Below are 21,244 nucleotides of genomic sequence, written 5' to 3' on the forward strand. Positions count from 1 at the left end.
ACAGACTCAAGGCACTTATTTTTTTTCTTCAGATTAATGCTTCGTCAACAGATGATGGTCTAAATCTTTATGACTCCGGTCACCGCTTTGAGCATGTTCAACTCCTGTTGGTTCTTCTACGTTCACTTCCTTATGCACCCGGAGCCTTCCAAATGCGGGCCATTCAGGTATTCCATCAAATTATTAAGCTCTGGTTCCTATTTTTTCTAACCAAGTGGATTAGTCGTAGACAAATTCTTTTACCATTGTTAAGAGAACCTTTTTTTTTTTATAGAACTTATATATTGTGCTTTTATCAATGTATTAAGATGCAAAATAAATATTGCTATGCCACAATTTTGAGGATATATGAGAGTGAGTGGTCATCTTCTGAAGAAGCATGGACTCTTACCTAGATGTTGCCTCTGAGTTGTTCCACTCTACGTGATTTCAGGATCTTCTGTTTTTGGCTTGCAGTCATCCAGAAAATAGGAGCAGTCTTACTTGCATGGAAGAGTGGCCTGAGTGGATTTTGGAGGTTCTTATTTCTAATTATGAGGTAATGTGTGCATATTGGCTAGGTTCAAGATCTTTCACTTGCATATTTGTTTTATTTCATATTCCCATAAGTGATGCCTATGAGGAGAAAATTGCCTAACAATGCCACGGTTCTGGATGCTTTTATTGGTGTAAGATTAATTCTTTTCTTTTTATATATAGAACTTCTATGACATGCTTTTGTCGCATAGTGCCTTTTCTTTTTGTTTATCTGTTAAAGGAATCATCTGACCATCCAGATGGGTGCTGGTAAAAGCTATAATGGTGTTAGCATGGGAGATTTAGAAGATCTCATTCACAACTTCCTCATTATTATGCTAGAGCATTCAATGCGTCAGAAGGATGGCTGGAAGGTTTGTATGTTCTCTCATTTTGTTAAGTTGTCTTGTTTTGATGAACATCGTGGATTGGGCCTTTGGCTCAATTGCTACATGGGATATTTTTTAGTGTGAGGTGTCGGATTCAAGTCTCACTAGGGGGTATGAGTTTAGTTTGTGTGTAATCAACATCTCGAAAAAGACTTCACGCCTAAATATTCAAGCTTAAATTATTGACCGTACTCTATGAACTACATACATTTGCTATAAGCTCTCACACTGTTGAGAATTGTTAAATACTATGTAGGAGTGTTTTGGTCATTTTACATACATTATATGAGTTTGTCAGAGTGATAGTGAGATGGAGTTATTGGTAGGAGTGTATGGTTCTGATTACATGTTATTCTAATGAGTAATTAGTGAGATAGAGAGATATAAGTCATGCGGGGTATTTATGTAAAATCTCATCAAGTCAGTTAAGTGAGAGATAAAAAGAAGGGATCAAATTGGTTACCCTCAATGAGTGCAGTCGGTGCACTCTTTCTCTCTCATGTCTCTCTTTCTTCTCTTTTCTTCTTCTATCTGTCTATTTTATACCTTTTTACTTATATTAGAACTATAAGATCCAGATTCAGAGCTCTTTATGTACTCAATTCTCTTCTTTTTAATGTCTCCACATTCCAAGAAAGGGGAATTTCAGGATTCTCTACTGATCAGAAGTCAAGGTTAGACTTTTCCAATTCTTTTTGCACTATAACTCTAAGGTTGATGGCTTGTACTGCCAATTGAGTAGTTATTTATTTAATTTGAACACTTAAGGGTTGTGCCTTGGGAATTTCCCAATTGAGCTGTGCCCAGGATTCTAATCCTGTGTTTGTTGCCTGCATCATCTCTACGAAGGCTGACATCAGCCATTTTTCGTGAAATTTTGCTTGTTTATGATGTCAGTTAATTTTGGTGTGATTGAATTGAATGGTTCAGATTGGATCGGAGTATTTTTTGAAAACCCTAATTATTGAAGTGGGGCCCACATTGCCTGCATAGGCATCAAGTTGTAATTGCTATCTGTTATTGTTTTGTTGATTTTTTATTATATATGGTTGACTTTGGTGAAATAATTTCTCCTATAACAGAATTTGAGGGTTCATAAGGTAAACATATCATTATAATCACTACTAAGAAACTAAATGGCCATTTTAAAAAAAAAGAAACTAAATGGCCAAAATTATCTTAGTTAGTCTAAGTCAATTTGGACTTATCTCAAAGATAAAAGGAAATCTAAATAAATTAGAGAGAATCCATCATTTCCTACTGTAGATGATTGGGAAGCAGAGGAGAACCAAGTCATGATTTGGTTACTTAATAGCATGACTCCAAGCTTAGAAGTCAAATTATGAATTATAAAACCGCGAAGGAAATATGGACTTCTCTTGAATCTTTGTATGCGTAGGAGAGTAACCTATTGAGAGTCTATGAATTGCAAGCAAGATTATATAGTTTTAAGAGAGGTGATAGGATAATAATTGACTATTATAGTGAGTTACAGAGCATTTAATAGAGATCGACATTTTTCATCCATTTACCACAAATGAAAAAGAGCTTAGAAAACAATAGGGGCAGATCAATGTAGCGAAATTCCAGAATGGTTTGGGACTAGAAATTGATATAGTTCAAGCTTAGTTACTTGCCTCAGATGTTACGTAACTTTCCAAAGCATTTAATAGGGTAATGCATGTAGAGGCAACTGTGACATCAAAGGACAACAAAGAAGGTATGGGGGTGGAAGTGGTAGAGGTAGAGGTCATGATAGTTTGCATGATGCCATGGTGGAAGAGGTAGGGGCCATGGTGAAGGTAAAGTTGAAAGGAGGTGTATACATTATGGACACATCAATCACTTCTTTGACAAGCGTTGGGACCAATTTGGTAAACCAGCTTGGGCTAATTCTATTGTTTTGACCTCTTCTTGTTGAGCACTTGGTATTGTACTTGTTTCCCCTGATGAACTTCAATAGCTAGCCCAGTACATTACTTAGTTGACCTCTTTGCCCTTCTCTACATCTATAGCTCAGCTTACACCGTCTATAGCTACTCTTGCTAGTTCAGGTATGTCTGCCTATATGTGAGTTCTATTCCCCATGGGCTATTGACTTAGGTACATTTGTCATACATGTCAGGTACGTTTTCTCTTTTCACAGATCTTAGTCCATCCTCATCTTTCAAGCAAGTTATTCTTGCTGATGGTTCAGTTCTCCAGTCAATGGAGTAGGCAAAATCTAGCCATAGAATCGATGTTATTTGTTCCAAAATTTCCTTGTTAGGTAACGTTTTATCTTACTCATTGTGTGTTTCAGGACTTCTAGACAAGGAGGGTGATTGGTTTCACAGAAATGAAGGGTGTTTTTAGGAAATCAACACCTTTCATCCCTTTACTACAAATGCGAATGACATTCATAAGGAAAAGAATCAGATTCGAGTGGCAAAGTTTCTACTTGGTCTTGGATTTGAGAATGATGCAATTCGGGCACAACTATTAGCTAATAATAATATGACTATATTGGAACAAGCATTTAACCATGAAATTCAAGCAGAAGGAGCAGTGATAGGAAAGAGTGAGAAAGATTCAACACTCCATGATGCAACTGCTCTCAATCTCCACTCATCATTTTATAAGTTTGAGACCCGAGGCCATGGGAGCAGTAGTAGAGGGCGTGGTAGAGACTCCACTACTCAAGGTTGTGGACGTAGTGACAAAGGTGATAGAAAGTGTGTTTACCGTGGGTGAACAAATTATTTTTCTAATAAATGTTGAGAAACGTTTGGCAAGCCCGTGTGGACAAATTCCACTGTGGTAGGTAGAGACAATATGTCACATACTTGTCCACAAGAGGAAATACTACTACTCCAAAGGCTTGGTCAATGGACCTCTGCTCCTACCACTACTACTACCACTTGACCAGATTCCACTTCCTTAGCATGTGTTACAATGATGAGTATTGGTATACCAACACTGAATGTGTCTCACTCTCCCTCCCGGATTATCAATTCAAGAGCATCCACACATATGTCAGGTATGGCGTGGTTGTTTCAATCTATCACTTCTTTTGAGTCCTATCGACATATTTTTCATACTGATAATGGCCTCGAGTTTCTCAATCACAAGTTTACTTCCTTTTGTGGTTTACATGGCATTACTCATCCAGATTTCTTGTATATATTTTCCCAAATAAAATGGAGTTGTTGAAACAGACATCTTCTTGAAGTTGCTCATACTTTACTATTTCACGTGAATGTCCCCAAATCTTTTTGGGGAGATGCAGTGTTAACATCATGTTTTTTAATCAATCGTATGCCATCATCTGTTTTGCAAGGACAAGTTCCTATGCAGGTTTTAAAACCATGTAGTAAACTGTTTGATGTTGTTCCTCGTATCTTCAGGTCTACATGTTTTGTTCATTTTTTTAGTAATTCAGCGGACAAGTTGTCTCCTAGGTTAATGTGTTTTTTGGTCATTTCTGTGTTATGTATCTCATTATGTTACAACAAGTTATAATTCATGTCAGTACTCTAGGTTTGAAGTTTCATTAAAGTCTGATGTGTATTTATGAAGTTACAAGGATGTTTGTTATGAGGGGCATAATTGTTCTTTTATGTAATCTTTCACTTAAGTCAGGAATAATAAGAGAGGGCTCAATTTTTCTGAGCCCTCATTCAATGCAGCACTGTGTTGCTTCTCCATTCTTCTTGTTTCTTATTTCTTCTCTCTTTTCTTCTTTAATCCCTTCCATACTACAATTTTACAGGTATTTTGGTCATTTTACTTGCACATTGAGTTTGTAAGAGTGATAGTCAGATTGATTTATTGGTAGGAGTCTATCGTTCTGAGTACATGTTATTTTGATGAGGACTTAGTGAGATAGAGGGATACAAGTCATGATGGGTATTTGTGTAAAAATGCCATTAAGGTACTTAAGTGAGAAATAGAAAAAGGAGGTCAAAATTTTCCCCAAACGAGTGCAGTCTGCACTCTTTCTCTCTCATATCTCTCTCTTTCTTCACTCTTATTTTATATCTTTTTACAAGAATACATTTCAATGGTTGTATAACCATTTAGTGATTTGACTTGATCATTCCATTTATATCATCATCGTATTGTCTTTTCAGGACATTGAAGCTGCAATTCATTGTGCAGAGTGGCTGTCTATGGTGGGTGGATCTAGTACAGGAGATCAACGAATCAGGTATAAGGATGCTTTATGGTATTTTCCATGTATACTTTGCTTCTTATACTCAAGTCTATGTAAGTTTGGTGCACTCACTTCACTTTACCTTTTTAAGTATTTTTTCTTTTGTTTTCCTATACTGGAAAGTTGTCACCCATTAAAATTTTAAAGATTTTTTTGGTTTTTAAATGTAAAATAGAATACTGCCTTTGATGTAAATATAGTGGAGCAAATCTTAGCTAGACTTAGGTCCAGCCACCATTTCCTTTATCTATTATGTATATTTATGGTTGGCGGGTAGGAAGGAAAAACTCCCACGGTTCTATGGTTTTACGAGTTCATGAGCTGTCTCTGGCTAGTTGATTTGAGACTACAACTTGTTGCCAAAAAAGAATCCCACATCAGTTTGGATATGGAATATTCTTAAACTTATATATGGGAAAATCTAAACAAATTTTGTAACAGAGAAAATTTAAACCTAGAATATTAAATCTACTTTTTCTTCTCTGACTGTTTGTATGTTCTTTGTCCCCATGTATATGTTCTCTATTTTACAGTTTGTTTTGTTTTGGTCTGAAAGCAAAGTAGAGTGGTGAATATAAGTCTCACTGGTGACCATTCTAAGGCACATATGTGTTCTTCGTGTTTCATGTTGTTGTTTAGGCATGAGAGATATTGTATTCCATGTAGATAAGGATTGAAAGATTGTGAGTTTTTTAGTTGAAAAAGAACTCCTTAATTCAGCAGTGATATACGATTATATTTCTGATATTACTATCATAGGAGAGTTCAGCTGTAGTCAGATATAACATATTCAGTTAAAGCATAATAGATTGTACTTTCTCTTGATCTATAATAATTTCTTGAATGCAGAATAATCAGTTGTAGTCAGACATAACAGATTTGGTCAATGTGTTTTTTCTTGATCCATAATAATTTCTTAAATGCATAAAAACATGAAGAACTTCGTCTTGTCAAAAAACAGAGAAGAAATCTATGTTCCATGTTAGAAGTTATAATTTTAGGTTATCTGGTTTACTTTTATTTTTTAGAAAGTGTTTTCCTGTACAAACTAGATCCCTGAGGTCTAAGGGGAACAAAAACGTTATTGTAGTTTTGGCTATTGATTAAGTTAAATCCTAATCATTTCCTCACTTTTGTTTTACAAAATGTCACAAATTTCCGGTTCCTTTAGGTCTATGAGTTGACCTAGTCAACTCACGAAAACTCTTTTTTGCATTCTTACATTGTTAGGGTGTCTCTTAATTTTTTGTGTTTCTCTATTTGGTTTTCTTCCCTTTTGCTTAATATATCATTGTTTAGTCCTGCCTCCCATTACAAACCTTGAATAGTTTCTTCCGTCAACAAATTATCTGTCTTGCAAATTTGTTTGTTCCGACTTCCCAACTTTGTCTTCGTGCTGCTCCACAAATTCCATCTACTCAAGCCCAGGAATCCCCTTTGCTCTTCCACCACTTCCTGAAGTCACTGGTGCAAGTAGCAGGGGCCATCTTTTGTGTTGAGCTTTACCTCATTGACACCTCTACCATTGCTGCCTTCCCCTACCTTGGCCGCACCGCGGCTACCAGCACAGACCTCAGCCATGTTAACCTGGTTGAGTGTAAGTGCGGGGGGATTCTTGTTACCCATGCAAGGATTGTGTTCTCCAAAGATGTGTCCCATTATGCGGTAGGCTTATGATTGATGTTATGGGAAGCATGTCTGCAGCGGATTGATATGTGTGAAAACAAGGAACTTTGGGAGCAAAGTCTAACCTGCAGAAAACAAGGATAATGCTACAAGGAAAGCCTCATCCTTCAGCTCTTCACATATCCAATCTTTAACCATTTGGGAAAATCAGACACAGCATCATGAGATGGAGAGTAGAGGTAGTGTTGAATAACAAGAAAATCAGACCCAAGGCTGCTCCCACAATAGACATGGACGGAGATATCTGGTACATAAGCAAACAACTCAACCTGAATGTCACCTCGACTTGGTTTGTTGGTTCCTTCAGTTGGCTTCAAGTTTTCAACAGGCAAATTCCAAAGGATAATCTCTGGCACAGTGGACTCCGGTGGTTTAGTCTCTGTTGCCATGATCTCTGTTGACCTTGGGGGAGCATCCCCAAGACGACATATACAAGTAGGTTACCACCAGATTTGATACCGCTGAGAAGCTGATCCTCAAGGAGACAAAAAGTTTGCATAGCTTGCTCGATGGATTCAGCTTCTTCTCAACTTTCTATTGATGAAATATCTCTATTAATAACTAAACCATGCTGCATGGTGGATAGTATAGAAGTTGAGACAGTTGGGAACAATAATAGTGCGGAAAATCAGCATCCTAGAGCTCCCTGGACGCTGCATCTTTTCAATTGACTTGATCAACACCAATATTTGGTGGAGTTTTCATGCTGAACCCAGCCCCCAGCTCCTTCGGAGTTTATGCAAGTTTTTCTGATTTTGTCCAAGTTGCTTGGGCTGAAACATAGTCTACTCGAACCAATAATGGGTTTCTTAATATTCTGATGTTCGTCTTACGTTAGAATTATGGTGACTTAATTTTCTGTCAATATTTTTGTTGAATTGTTGGTTTATTTTTTGGTTCATTTTTGGTAAGTTTTATTCTTTTGTTACGGTTCTACTATTGTGGTCTCATAATGTTGTGCACTTTGGATTAGTCATTTTGTTTTTGCCTGTTCGATCTTGAACTGCAAAGATGACTCTCTGCAATTTGGTGAGAATAATTCTTTATGTTTCTTTTTGGAACTTTTGTTTTTTTTTTTAAAAAATTAATTACTGTGTGCTTTGAACTTTGTGTTGGGAAAAATTTCCTTGTGCTTTGGGGATCGAGTGTGTCAATCCTTTAGTTTGAGTTCCTTAATTGGTTTTCTTATTTTGGCGTACATGGGTGATTTGTTCCTTGGTTGCTTATAGCTGCCCATAGAAGTAGGTGTTTTTTATTACGACTCTTAAAAATGGATGATAACTACTGCCCTTAAAAGATGGTAGTTAAATGACCCAATTGTGTCTTCCATACATTTCTACCTTTTCAAAAGAAAAAATAAATGTTTCTACCTTTTTCTTGTGTCCTAGCCTTCATTTAGGGTTGTGAGTGTCCTCTCCACTATTTTGGTTTTGTGTTGCATGCACTTGGACGTTTCCAAATGGTTTATTATTCAGTGGAAGATGGAAGGAGTTGAATGTTGAAGGATCAAAAAGGTTTCTAGTATGTTTAAGCTTGGGATCATTGGCATGTATGCCCTAGCTTATAAGAGTATTAGTGTCGATGAAATTTAGTCCAAAACCGACAAACCCAAGCTCAAGAGTTGAAGACCACAGAGAAGCCATTAAGCAATGCCAAGCCGCAGATTTTCAAAGATCAATTTGGTGTTTTTTCTTTCTCTTATGCATAGAATTGGATGGAAGACGTATTTTAAATCTAGCTGAACCTGTATACTCTAACTTCAGGGAGAGTGTTAGAAGTTATTATTTTATGTTTATTTAGTTTATTTTCTAGGACTATTTTCTTGTAGAGACTAGATTACTTGAGTTTAAGGGGAACATGGACATTATTGTAATATTTACCATTGATCAAGTTATAAATAGGAGAGAAGGGTCCCTAAACCCTAATCTCTCCTATACTTTTATTCCACAAATTTCACATTCCAACTTTTGTAAATTTGGATTTATTATATTCCTTTTTTGGTTTTCAAATTGAGTTTAGTTCATTATGAAATATTCGCAATTTGAAACATTCGCTTTCAATGGATGACTATTTGGTTCGTTTCAGAATTTCATTGGATAATCTTTTAGTGGGACATGCCTTTTTATGTTCATTGATTATATTTTATTTCCTTGTATGCTATGGCTAATCTTTAGCCTTTGTACTTTGTATTCCTCTTCTTTTCCCTTTAATGAAATTCTCGTCATTCAAAAAAAAAAAAACATTAAAAGCTTTGAATCGGTAACATTTGGAATGATGAGAGTTATTCCATTACCTGTTCTGATTACCTACTCTTTTTTTTTTTTTTTTTTTGAAAGTTAACTTGCTTCTTTAACTGTTCAATTGACATGGCTAAATGGTAACCAGTAAATAAATGGATTTGTTAAAGTTCAGGAAATAACATTGAAATCTTTTAGTAGTAAAAAAATTACTGGAACCTGTAAACAAATTAATATACAGGTTAACTTATTTTTAGTTAAAGATTATTTCAAATCAAGTCATTTATGATGCATAAAACCCAAAGTTTGGGATGAACTTAGCAATGTACTTCTTACGTAATCAACGAGTCATTGGGTCTTCAGGCAAGGATTGCCTTTTGCCCGTGTATGTCTTGTTCAATAGATGGTACAAGGGTAAACAGGGTAATCTTACCAAAATCCTTAAATGAGTAGCAAAACTTGTTTCATATCTGGTTATAACCAGATGGGTAGAATGTTAGATTGTAATCAAGTAAAATTACCTGCCTACTGAAATATCACTTTTCTTGACCAGTATAGTTTGCAATTTAATTCATTATTCCACTATAACTTTGGGTATTATATTATTATTCTCATATTTCATTATTTTACTTATTTTTTGAAGGCGTGAGGAATCATTGCCTATTTTTAAGCGAAGGCTTTTAGGAGGTCTGCTAGATTTTGCTGCCAGAGAACTTCAAGTCCAGGTAATTGTTTGTTTTTTACTATCTTATTATCAATTTGATCACTGCAACTCCACTTCTGAGGTGAATTAGCAAGTGATAGATGAGTGGAGGGTGTTAGTGGAAGCATTCATCTGGTTGATCCCAATATAGGTGGAAGTATTTCTTTGCTTGCACGTCTAACAATAGTGTGCCCTTTCTCTAAAGAAAAAAAGAAAAAAGAAAAATAGTACGTGACAGGTGATCTCATCATTGTTATGAGAAGGCTTTGACAATGATGATGATGAAAAGTTCACTTTCTGGAATAGTTCATTAGGATTTATATCCCATGTATAACTTAAAAAGAGTGGCTGGTTTTCTGGAAATGAAAATATTTTAGTTTGTGTGAGAGAAGTGAAGTTAAATTTTACATGGTTTCATGGAAACATATATGAATTTTGCTATTTTGTGGCGGAGTCCTACTAGCGATCAATTTATCTGCTATTTTTGGCAGTATGTCCTAATCTAAAAAGTGGAATCCTTTATTTAATCTTATGTAGTAGTTGGTCCAAATCATAAGGACTTCAGGAGCCTAAAACTCAAAACTCTTGCTGACAAGTAATTTGTTTAACATGTGCTCATTGAGCAGAAGTAGGATATTGACCCACCCTTCTGACTAGTCTAGTTCTGTTTCTAGGAAGATTAATTTGTCATCAGCCAGCTAATAACTCATAGTGGGGTACCAGATTGGGTTTAGGTCGCCTTTATTTTTGGCTTTTTGAATGTCAATTAATCAGCTGTATGCGATAAAAATAGTTTTATGGTGTTTGCTTGACCAAGATTTTCTGGGTATGAACAACAATGTTTTGGCACTTACGAAATGATTGCAGCCACCAAATATAAAATTCTAGGGTAAGCGAAGAGAAAAAAGAAGAAGAGAATTATTGTGGATTTTATGTTCATTCATTTAAGGTGTAATCACTTGTGCTTCATGTTCAATTTGGTTTACAGAAAATAGTTATCTGCAATTGGGTGGAGCAGCGAAATGTGTTGCTTTCTCCAGCTGTTATCACTACATTTGTTTGCTTAAATATGAGTTATTTCTGAATGAATGAGAGAATTGTTCACCATGGTACTTTTTAAGTTTTAGCGAGTGTTACATCCGGCTTTTCCTTTGGAGCAGACTCAAGTTATTGCAGCAGCCGCTGCTGGTGTTGCAGCAGAGGGTTTGTCCCCAAAAGAATCCAAGGCAGAAGCAGAATCTGCCACTCGGCTTTCTGTGGCATTGCCAGAGAATGCAATTGTGATTCATATGCTTGTAGAGGATCATTTACGGTTGCAAAGCCAACTTTTTAATGCTTCACGTTCTGAGGATGTTCCTCCATCTCCAATGTCCCTTGCTTCAACAACTGGTCGCCGTTATAGTCGGTCAAATTCACTAAGCAAATCTGGAGCTGACACTTCTGAGACTGTGTCAAGAAGAACTTCGTTGTCTGCTGATTCTGGGGGTCTTTCTCTTGATGTATGTATGCAGCCATCTCTGCTTTGTTTTCTTCATATTTGGGTCAATCACTATTTGCATTGTGAAAGGTCCAGCTTTCCTTATAATAGGAAAAAAAAATTGAATCAAGAAGTTTTGCTAACCTGATAAGGACAGCAGATCCTGTCTATTCTTAAATCAAGCAAACCCACAAATCTAAAACTAGACTTACATTGATGCAGCCTATATGATCTTCTTCTTTTTTTTTTTTTGTTATTTTCTTCTGTGAAATCAATAAAGATTTTATTGTTCTGCAGCCTTCCTGATGGTTTCTTTCTAGATATGCTGGATGTATTCCTTACTCTGTTTTGCACTTGTTACCAGGTTCTTGCATCCATGGCAGATGCAAATGGACAAATTTCTGCAGCAGTGATGGAGCGTCTTACTGCAGCTGCTGCAGCAGAGCCTTATGAATCTGTTCGATGTGCTTTTGTTTCATATGGGAGTTGTGCTCTTGATTTAGCTGAAGGTTGGAAATATAGGAGCAGGTTGTGGTATGGTGTTGGCTTACCTTCAAAATCCCCCGATTTTGGTGGTGGGGCTAGTGGGTGGGACTCTTGGAGGTTTGCACTGGAGAAAGATTCAAATGGAAACTGGATTGAACTTCCCTTGGTTAAGAGGTCAGTTGCCATGCTCCAGGCCTTGCTGTTAGATGAGTGTGGCCTAGGTGGTGGTTTAGGTATTGGGGGAGGATCTGGTACTGGTATGGGAGGAATGACAGCTCTTTATCAGCTGTTGGACAGTGATCAACCTTTTCTGTGCATGATGAGGATGGTACTTGCTTCAATGAGGGAGGAGGACAATGGTGAAGATGAACTTTTAATGCGAAAGTTGAGCCTCAAGGATGGAATATCTGAAGGATTAAGCTGGCAAGCAAGCAACTTGACGTCATTAGACAATAATAGCCGCTTGTCAACCAGTTTGTCAACAAGGAAACCTCCACGTTCAGCACTACTTTGGAGGTATTGGTTCTGCTTAAATTTGGTCCTCACAATTCTGGTGCCATAAATGGCCTTGTGGATTATGTTTTGTGAATCATCTTGGCATCATACAGTAAAGAAATGATAGTTTGGACTGGAAGTCTATCTTCTTCTCAAAGCATCTAAAAATCCAACATTGACAATTCTGTACTTCTTATTTCTTAAGGCATCATGATTTTTTGTTGGTGTTGATTAATCCTTATCCTTTATGATATGTGACTTGGAATTTTATACATATAGTTGAAACTTGCAGGGAAAATGCTGCTGATCTTGTTTCCTTGTATATCTTTGCATGTCTTTCGAGGGTTTCTTTTTGGCCAATAATAACTTATTTCTTTGTTTTCTTTTTGGCTTTAGTATTACTTTATCCTATTTAATCAGCTGATATTTTATGATGCACGAATTTTCGTTGAATAATTTTTTTGGCAATATGGTTGTGTGATATGAATATATCTGTGGTTGAAGTTTTATGACATTATTATTATTCTTATTTTGCTGTTAGCAGCAATTATCATACTCTTTTATGTTCTATTGATAATATCAAATGATTCTCATCTGATATTAAAATATGAGAGTGTAATGATGTGTTTTGGAGGAAAAAATATGTATGCATAATGGTTTAAATCCCCAGTAATAGGTAGTATATAGTTATTTCATCAAGTGATTACTTTTTGTCACCTTTCTGGTGTAGAGGCACAAAACTTCTTTATTTTTTTCCCAGTGGGATCCCAAAAGTGAGGACTTCTTTTCAGCATTGACTTCAAATCTTAAATATTGTGGTGGATCTGATAATAATGATCCTCCTTATTTTCTTATTGATGTTCTAATTCTTGAGCATTCTTAAAAAGTTCTCATATTCTAAAGTTGCCTGAGTACTCTTGGAAGCAAAGTTTCCCTTGTCGATTTAGGATTTCCTTTTTTTTTTATTGTTTTAATTTTTACAGGCAGCATGGGGATGGAAATTTTTCGTTATGTGTAGTACTTTTAATTTTTATTTTAGTGTTTCTCTTTAGCTGACTTAGTTGCTTGTGTGGATGGATGCTCTATGTACTTTCTTCTTTTTTGAGTTAGTTGCTACTTGGTTCTACTTAGCAGAATAATCTCTATTGTTGTATATTTGTAAATGATGCTTTGTCAGCAGCATTTATTGTTATTTAGTTCTAAATTTACTTTGTTTTATTTTCTTTATTTAGAAGCTTATATCCAGAGTGCTCTTTATTCACCATTTATAATAGGTTTTACCCATTTGAATCAGAAACCATTTGTACTCGGATTTCCTTTTCTAATGTTTTTTTTCTCATTTATAGCACCTTATGGCCCATCAATATTTGATTACTAATTTACCATTTGAAAAATAAAAAAAATAGAAGAATATTTTTACTCAATAGTTTTGTCTTTATGTGATTGTACTGGTTACGGTTTGTTTAGAACTTACCAAGGTGGCATTTATTGTTTGACTGTGACTGAAAGAAGTAGATGTAAAGCACTGCTTAACCCTGTCTTGCTATCAAACTTAATTCCAGAACAGGCAATTAACACATTGTCTAACAACAGATGCTTTTCTTTAATACAGACTCTAATCTCTGGTTATTGATGTACAGTGTGCTTGCACCAATTCTTAACATGCCGATTGCAGAGTCAAAGAGGCAGAGGGTGTTGGTTGCCTGTTGCATTCTTTATTCTGAGGTTAGTAGTATATTGATCTTGTTCTATTTCGATTATAACTTCACAAGCTAAATTGAACTATTGCCACGATTCATTGGATGAATCTGGAAACTGTAAAAGGGTTATATGCAAATTGTCTTCATCTTCCCATATAAAAATAGGTGACAACTCATCTCCTTTTTGCTGGTCTTTGTGCTTTATGTTTTGATTTTGTGAAGTTTCTATCATATGACAGCCTTGATCAGTGTGCCTATCATTTTAATCTTTATCTTTCATGCAGGTTTGGCATGCAGTAGGAAGAGACAAGACACCTCTTCGAAAGCAGTATCTGGAGGCTATTGTACCTCCATTTGTTGCTATTCTAAGGCGGTGGCGACCACTTTTGGCTGGTGTTCATGATTTTACCTCCCCAGACGGTCAGAATCCCCTTGTTGTTGATGAGCGTGCCTTGGCAGCTGATGCACTGCCTCTGGAGGTGCTCCCTCAATTGCTTCTTATACATGTTATGATGATGTCACAGTATGCTTGTCATTTTTATTAGAGATTGGTTGGTGTATTCTTCTCTAAGGAATCTGTATTCTTTTCTCCAGTAAATAAAATTTAGCCATCTTCAAGACATAAATATTTGTTGTATGCATGTCATTTTTATTAAAGATTGCTTGATCTACTCTTCTCCAAGTAAGCAGATTTCTCTCTTGTATTCTTTTCTCCAGTAAAAAAAGTTTAGCCTTCTTCAAGACAAATCTTTGATGTACTCTAATAAATGTGTCAGGCGGCACGCGCTATGATATCTCCTGGATGGGCTGCTGCTTTTGGTTCTCCTCCTGCTGCAATGGCATTGGCGATGATTGCTGCTGGTGCTGCTGGTGGGGAGACTGTGGGGCCAACAAAACATGCCCCAGTTAGGCGGGATTCCTTGATGATAGAAAGAAAATCCAGGTTACATACATTCTCAAGTTTTCAACAGCTCTCTGAAGTGCCTGCCAAGTCTCCGTCTGTTCCCAAGAGCAAAGCTGCCGCAAAAGCTGCTGCATTAGCTGCTGCCCGTGATCTTGAACGTAATGCCAAGATTGGTTCTGGGAGAGGGCTGAGTGCTGTAGCAATGGCAACATCAGCACAGCGACGAAGTGCAAGTGACTTACAGCGTGTTAGGCGGTGGAATATTTCGGAAGCCATGGGAACTGCTTGGATGGAATGCTTGCAATCAGTTGATACAAAATCAGTTTCAGGGAAGGATTTCTCTGCTCTGTCATACAAATATGTGGCAGTTCTAGTTGGAAGTTTTGCCCTGGCAAGAAATATGCAACGAGGAGAGGTCAGTTTTAATTGGCCTTATCATTTTTTCTTTTTCTTTTTTTGGTATGATCCATGATCCTGCTCTTTATCATAGTAGAAATATAACCCCATTCTGTAGATGGATAGGCGTGCACAAGTTGATGTGTTTGACCGTCACTGTGTAACTACTGGAACCCGTTCATGGCGCAAGCTTATCCACTGCCTAGCTGAAATGAATGGTCTTTTTGGGCCCTTTGGAGGCAGACTGTCTAGTCCTGATCAGGTATGAACGGATTCTTCATTTGCAAATCACATTGTTATCTTTTTTGTTTGTCTTCCAACTCATGTTTGTAAATGTTATAAATAAAAATGCAGGTCTTCTGGAAGCTAGATTTCTCAGAAAGCTCCTTAAGGATGAGAAGAATTTTAAGAAGGAACTACAGGGGGTCTGATCATTTTGGTGCTTGTGCTAATTACGAAGATCATCTATTGCAGAGAAAATGTGACCAAGACAGTAAAAATGCCCTTCCTTCTGCTGTGATAGCTGAAGCAATATCACTGGGGGAGGAAAATGAAGATGATGAGCAGATAGAGGCCAGACACTCTGATGATAGAATACAGGATGTAGAACAGATTGCGGAGAGTCAGTCGAAGCTTTCTTCTGGAACTGAGCAGCCTGTTCCTGGGTCCCTAGACTTTGATGGTACCGAAGTTGCACAAGATCAGAATTCAGCCCAAAGTCCAGCAGCTGTTGCACCTGGTTATGTACCTAGTGAATCAGATGAAAGAATTATCCTTGAACTTACAGCATCAATAGTCCGGCCATTAAGAGTTGCACAAGGGACCTTCCAAGTAAGTGTAATGCATAATATGAGGCTTTAGTTGAAATCTATATCCCTTGTTAATGAGTTTACATCTCCTCTTCTTCCCATGAAGGTTCTGATTACTCTTAATAATCTTAAGTTCAATTATGTGAGAAAATTGGATTTTTTTTCATTAAAAAGTTCTAGGTATTCCTGGAAGTGTATGAAAGTTCAGGTTTTGAATTGTTGGTCCAAAAGCTAAGGGTTTGTTTATTATTGAACAACGTTGAACAGAAACATGCACGGTTACTCAAAATTGAAGAGTATGTGTAGGCAAGTTTTTATAAGAAATCAAAATAGAAAACTACAGGATTCAAAATAAAATGTCTTTTTCTTTGTCAAAAAGAAAAAAATGAAGCTAATGAACATTCTAATAGAAGATACAGATGGGAAGTTGTCTCCTATTTTAGGATGAAATTTGTACTGTTTGTTAGTTGCATCTTATAGTTCAGTCTTTACAGTTTTATGATGTTGAAATGTAAGATATCGTAAATGGGTGGTCAGAAATTAGCCACTGGCAGCTTGATCTCTGGTCTTGAATTTCTGAAAGACACTTGTAGATGATTGTTGCAAGAAAGCTCATTTTTTTTTTTTTTTTTGAAAAGTAAATGGGAATTTATGAGCAAAAGAAAAATACACACAAACCCTTGAAGGAGCCAAGGGCACAGAAAAATTTCTGGAACTTTACAATTAACAGAAGCATGAGTCAAGATTCTGGGGAATATGAGCACCATTTGAAGTGTATTTATCTTGAGAAAAGTAAAAACAATAAATTGGAAAAGTAGCAGTTCAGTTTGCTACTTGTACTCTTTTATCTGGAGATTTTCTGCTATGGGAGGATTCTTCTGTTGAGCTATGTTATCATTCGTGGAAGCGAGCAAATGTTACATATGATCTCTTTACTAGACCTATGGGTTTATCTTTTCTGATATAATATATGTTAAAGTGAATCATCATCATCATGGTTATAATCCTATCTATGTTTAGGCCTGCTTCATGTATCCTTGTTTGTCACTCCAATTTATCATTTACTAGTTCTGTTGTAAGTTTTGTTGGTTATCATCTTCTAGTCTCCATTATATGCTTTGAGGCTTGAGCAGTTGCTATATGGTTTTCTGTTTACCTGCTTCTTTGTTTGTTCTAGGTCGTTCTTGAAGATAGATTATTTCTTTATGCATTTGAAAGTTTTGGAACTAAATACTTCTTTCAGATTACTACAAGGAGGATCAATTTCATTGTTGAGGATCACATTGAGGACAATCCAGTGGCTGATATTTCAGATTCTCATACTCAAAAGAAAGACCGTGAAAAGGATCGCAGCTGGTTGATGTCTTCCCTTCACCAGATATTTAGTAGAAGGTCATAAATGCCATTGTGTTATCCTTTCCATTTATTGCGTCTTTTTTCTCCTTTATTTGCTATGTACCAATAGCTTCCTGCCACACTTCTCAAGCACTACATCTGCATGCAGAATTTTTATTGCCTGCATGATAAGAAATATTGTTTGGAAATTGACACATTGAACCAGATTCACTTTGGTTTGGTTTATAAGTTAATATAAAAAAAATTAATAGCCAATAATATTTGAAACTACTTATATGCTGAGATATTGGTGCAATAAAAGTGAAAAAAGATTAACATATATGCCAACGTTAAGAAGTATTTAATCTCATAGGTTAAAATCAAATTCTTAAATGTTGACCATGGATCATGTAATTATAGTTAAATGAGAATTAGTGGTCACAATTGTTAACATTATTTTTGCTGCAGCTATTTGGACTTTTGAAGTCATTTATTATTTTTTGTGAAAATGATGAAAATTTTATCCCAGAGCAAGCTTAAAAGAATAAAATTTTATCCCAGGTCTGACTTTTGAGTACTTTCCAATGATATTGGCAGTCTACTTGAACCCAAAGAGGTCCACCGATGGAATTCTTGTGAATGATTAGTCCTTGCTGAAGACTGTGGAGCTTGACCATTGTAGAATCAACAGTACCAATGGGTCTCGAGTATGTGGCAATAGAGACTCCTTCATGATTCTCAAGATCTTGCCTATACTTGCTGGGCTGTGGTTCCCATAGACACTGCATCAAAGTTCAGTTTAATGTCATTTCTGGGTGGGGGGGTCTATTCATTTGTGCGGCACTGAGGAGAGGCCATTTGTGCAATCAGAGTCCAATTGTTTATGATAATACCTCCAGTCAAGAGTTTTGAAAACTTTCTGAGTGCTAATCCATGCAAGAATAGCGCTGGAGATGGCCTCAATAACTCTCTCCAGCTCCTCTGATTTCTTTTAATCTGTAGCCCACCAGGGAATGTGTGTAATGCAAGCTGAGAGAAGGGCTTTGCGCAATTTAGGTAGGGCAACTGCAGTGTACTAGGGAATGAGCTCACTGGTGCTACTGAGGCAAGTCTGGATTCCCAGCTTGCCCAGGAAATGCATCCAAATCTGCCAAGCATAAGGTCTCTGAATGAGTAAGTTGACACTTTTGTCTTCAACATTTCATAGAGAGCATACAGATTGGGTGACATTTGATCCCCTTCTTTGTGGGTTGCCATATGTAGGAATCCTCCCCTTAACAGTGTGCAAAATGAAAAACTTGATTTGGGCTGCAACCAGTAACTTCCATGCAGTAGAAGCAGGATGCTTCTCATTACAATCACAGCCCTTCATTCTAGATGGAACAGAGAACTCACCACTGTCTGAGGCATCTGAATTAATCTATCCTCTTGGTCGCTGGCCACATTCAGGCCGTCAAGTTTACCGATGAATTTCCCAACTTCTTCTGCTTTCTCATTCACAGATCCCAGCATATGCTCTGGTTTTTCTGCTTTCTTGTTTCATTAATCAGCAAGGTAGGATCGGTGGATAGATTGAAAATTCGTCGGTATGAATCTCTGATGGAGCTTTTCCCCAACCACAAATTATTCCGGAATTGGCCTGTCGCCATTACCAATATAGAATTTGACTTTGTTCTTGAATTTATCAGATAGTGGAAAGAGAGACTTCCATATGGCAGATAATCTTTGTCTTCTACCTCCTTCCAGTCACCATGATCCATTCTGGACGCTCAATTCGTACGCAATATCCTGCAAAGCTGATGCTTTGCAACTATTATACCTCCCTTGTTTGATTAACATGGCCTGGTTAGTTTTTTCTCTGATGGATCTGACACCCAAACCCCCTAGTTGAAGACATCTATTCTTCAAGTATTAATAAGCCATACCTTTTAAATCTGGAACCTTGACACATCTAATTACAGATAGAGTCAAGGCACAAATGCCAGGCACAAAATGATGGTTATAAATCTTGACATTATTCGAGTGTCTCAGGTTCAAACCTTGGATATAGCACTCCGTAGTCCAGTTTTGTTGCTTGGCTATTGGTTCAGGTTTCCATATGTTGTCTCTTAATGTTATGTTCCCGAGTACTGAGATTTTTTTAACATCTTGATTCTCTGTATCCTTGTGGGTGATTAGAGATGCGAAAGCTTCTGTAGTCAGAAGTGCAGGTCAACCTTTTATCCTGTTGCAGGAGTAAGTCATTCCTGACTTCGAGTTGTGAGAGGAGCATGATATATTTATGGAAGATATTTTAGAAATTTAAAGAAGGAAGAATGAGATTTTTACAATAGTATTCCTTATGTCTTTTGAGAAGGATTTTTAGTAATTTTGTGGTGATTTTTGAAGGAGATTTCTCTTTTAAAAGCAATAAAAACATGTAAAGAGAACTTCCGAATCAGCCAGATTTTGCGGTTCTTTCCCAGTTTGACAGTTGTGGGCAAGATACAGCTCCATGAATTGGGTTTCTGAAAATTCAGTGCCTATCATTGTAACTAGTACATGTTAGTAACTTGGGGAGTTCCATGTGGAAAATTTTCCTTTCAGATCATACTCTCCTTGTTCTTGTGGCAGTTTTACATAATAAACTCTTTGTTTCAGTTTGTTTTTTTTAAATAATGCTGATTTTTATTAAGACAAAAGCTCAAAAGAGCAAATTACAAAGGAGGGAATCCTTCCCATACAATGAGAGATTGTTGGAAAGTTCCGAATTTAGCCAATTTATCAGCCAGAGAGTTGGCTGATCTAGGAATGAGATTCCAATTACACTTTGTTTTAATTTGTTGCAACATGTTATTGTCTGTTCCTTGTTCCTCTCATTTATAATGTTGCAGCATTGCAGATATCTTTTGAGAAGAAGTGCTCTGGAGTTGTTTATGGTGGACCGGTCAAACTTCTTCTTTGATTTTGGGGTATGGTTTTATAAGAGATATAAGTTTTGGTTTTCTAGTTTTATTGCAAATTATCCCATTTCCTCCATTTTTGGATTGGTGATATTCACTTTTTAATGTTTATTTGATTTCACATTAGAGTGCTGAAAGCCGAAAAAATGCCTATCGAGCTATCGTCCAAGCGCGGCCACCTCATTTGAATAACGTATTTTTGGCAACCCAGGTTTGTTTCTTACAGAATTTGAAACTGTTGGTTTTCATAGCTGATAATCTCAAGTTTTAAAAAATTGCTGAAAACCTTTTTTACAGTGTCTTTCTGTCACAATTTTGTGTTTTGTTGTAGAGACCAGAGCAACTACTTAAAAGAACTCAGCTTATGGAGCGCTGGGCAAGATGGGAGGTTAGCAAATTCTTAATCATTTGCAACCACAAACATCTTGAATAGTTTCAATCTTGTCTGCTTAGTTGAAGCTCACGTACTCTTACAATTGAATCCATATGCAGATTAGCAATTTTGAATATCTTATGCAGCTGAATACCCTGGCTGGACGCAGTTACAATGATATTACGCAGGTAGGAGTACAGCAGAGTTATTATAAGTTCCTTGAAGAAGCAGTGCAAATGTTTATTTTAAGAGTTCTTATCTTTCTTTGCAGTATCCTGTTTTCCCATGGATTCTTTCAGACTATAACTCAAAGGACTTGGATATTGAAAGTCCTTCATCTTATCGAGATCTTTCTAAAGTGGGTTAGATCACTTCTTTCTTGTCTCTTGATTACTGCCAAGGAAAATTCTTTTTGTAGTTTTCTCAAATGAACACACTAAATTTTGTAGCCTATTGGTGCATTAAATCCTGAACGGCTAGAAAAGTTTCTGGAGAGGTACTCAAGCTTTGAGGATCCCGTGATCCCCAAATTCCATTATGGTTCTCACTATTCAAGTGCTGGGACTGTAAGTTTGGCTCCTTTTTTCTTTTAATTTTTGCT

At 36.7% G+C, this 21,244-nt stretch overlaps 1 protein-coding gene across 1 annotated transcript in view; it reads left to right on the top strand.

Annotated features, from left to right (window-relative positions):
• Positions 1–21,244, top strand: part of LOC137948632 (BEACH domain-containing protein C2) — a 30,129-nt gene that overhangs the window by 5,509 nt on the left and 3,376 nt on the right. Inside the window, exons 6-24 of the mRNA XM_068794741.1 lie at positions 33–167; positions 434–538; positions 777–890; positions 5,018–5,094; positions 9,667–9,748; positions 10,887–11,225; positions 11,568–12,205; positions 13,825–13,909; positions 14,169–14,363; positions 14,661–15,203; positions 15,303–15,446; positions 15,539–16,015; positions 17,237–17,385; positions 20,210–20,279; positions 20,398–20,481; positions 20,602–20,658; positions 20,763–20,831; positions 20,915–21,001; positions 21,093–21,209. Of these exons, the coding sequence (XP_068650842.1) occupies positions 33–167; positions 434–538; positions 777–890; positions 5,018–5,094; positions 9,667–9,748; positions 10,887–11,225; positions 11,568–12,205; positions 13,825–13,909; positions 14,169–14,363; positions 14,661–15,203; positions 15,303–15,446; positions 15,539–16,015; positions 17,237–17,385; positions 20,210–20,279; positions 20,398–20,481; positions 20,602–20,658; positions 20,763–20,831; positions 20,915–21,001; positions 21,093–21,209 (3,567 nt within the window). The remainder of the gene's footprint in view (positions 1–32; positions 168–433; positions 539–776; positions 891–5,017; positions 5,095–9,666; positions 9,749–10,886; positions 11,226–11,567; positions 12,206–13,824; positions 13,910–14,168; positions 14,364–14,660; positions 15,204–15,302; positions 15,447–15,538; positions 16,016–17,236; positions 17,386–20,209; positions 20,280–20,397; positions 20,482–20,601; positions 20,659–20,762; positions 20,832–20,914; positions 21,002–21,092; positions 21,210–21,244) is intronic.

The sequence above is a fragment of the Aristolochia californica genome, unplaced genomic scaffold (assembly GCF_029961685.1).
Source record: "Aristolochia californica isolate CCGP_79_NKW_82.1479 unplaced genomic scaffold, dmAriCali1.0.hap1 SCAF_13, whole genome shotgun sequence".
In the NCBI taxonomy this organism is placed as follows: Eukaryota; Viridiplantae; Streptophyta; class Magnoliopsida; order Piperales; family Aristolochiaceae; genus Aristolochia; species Aristolochia californica.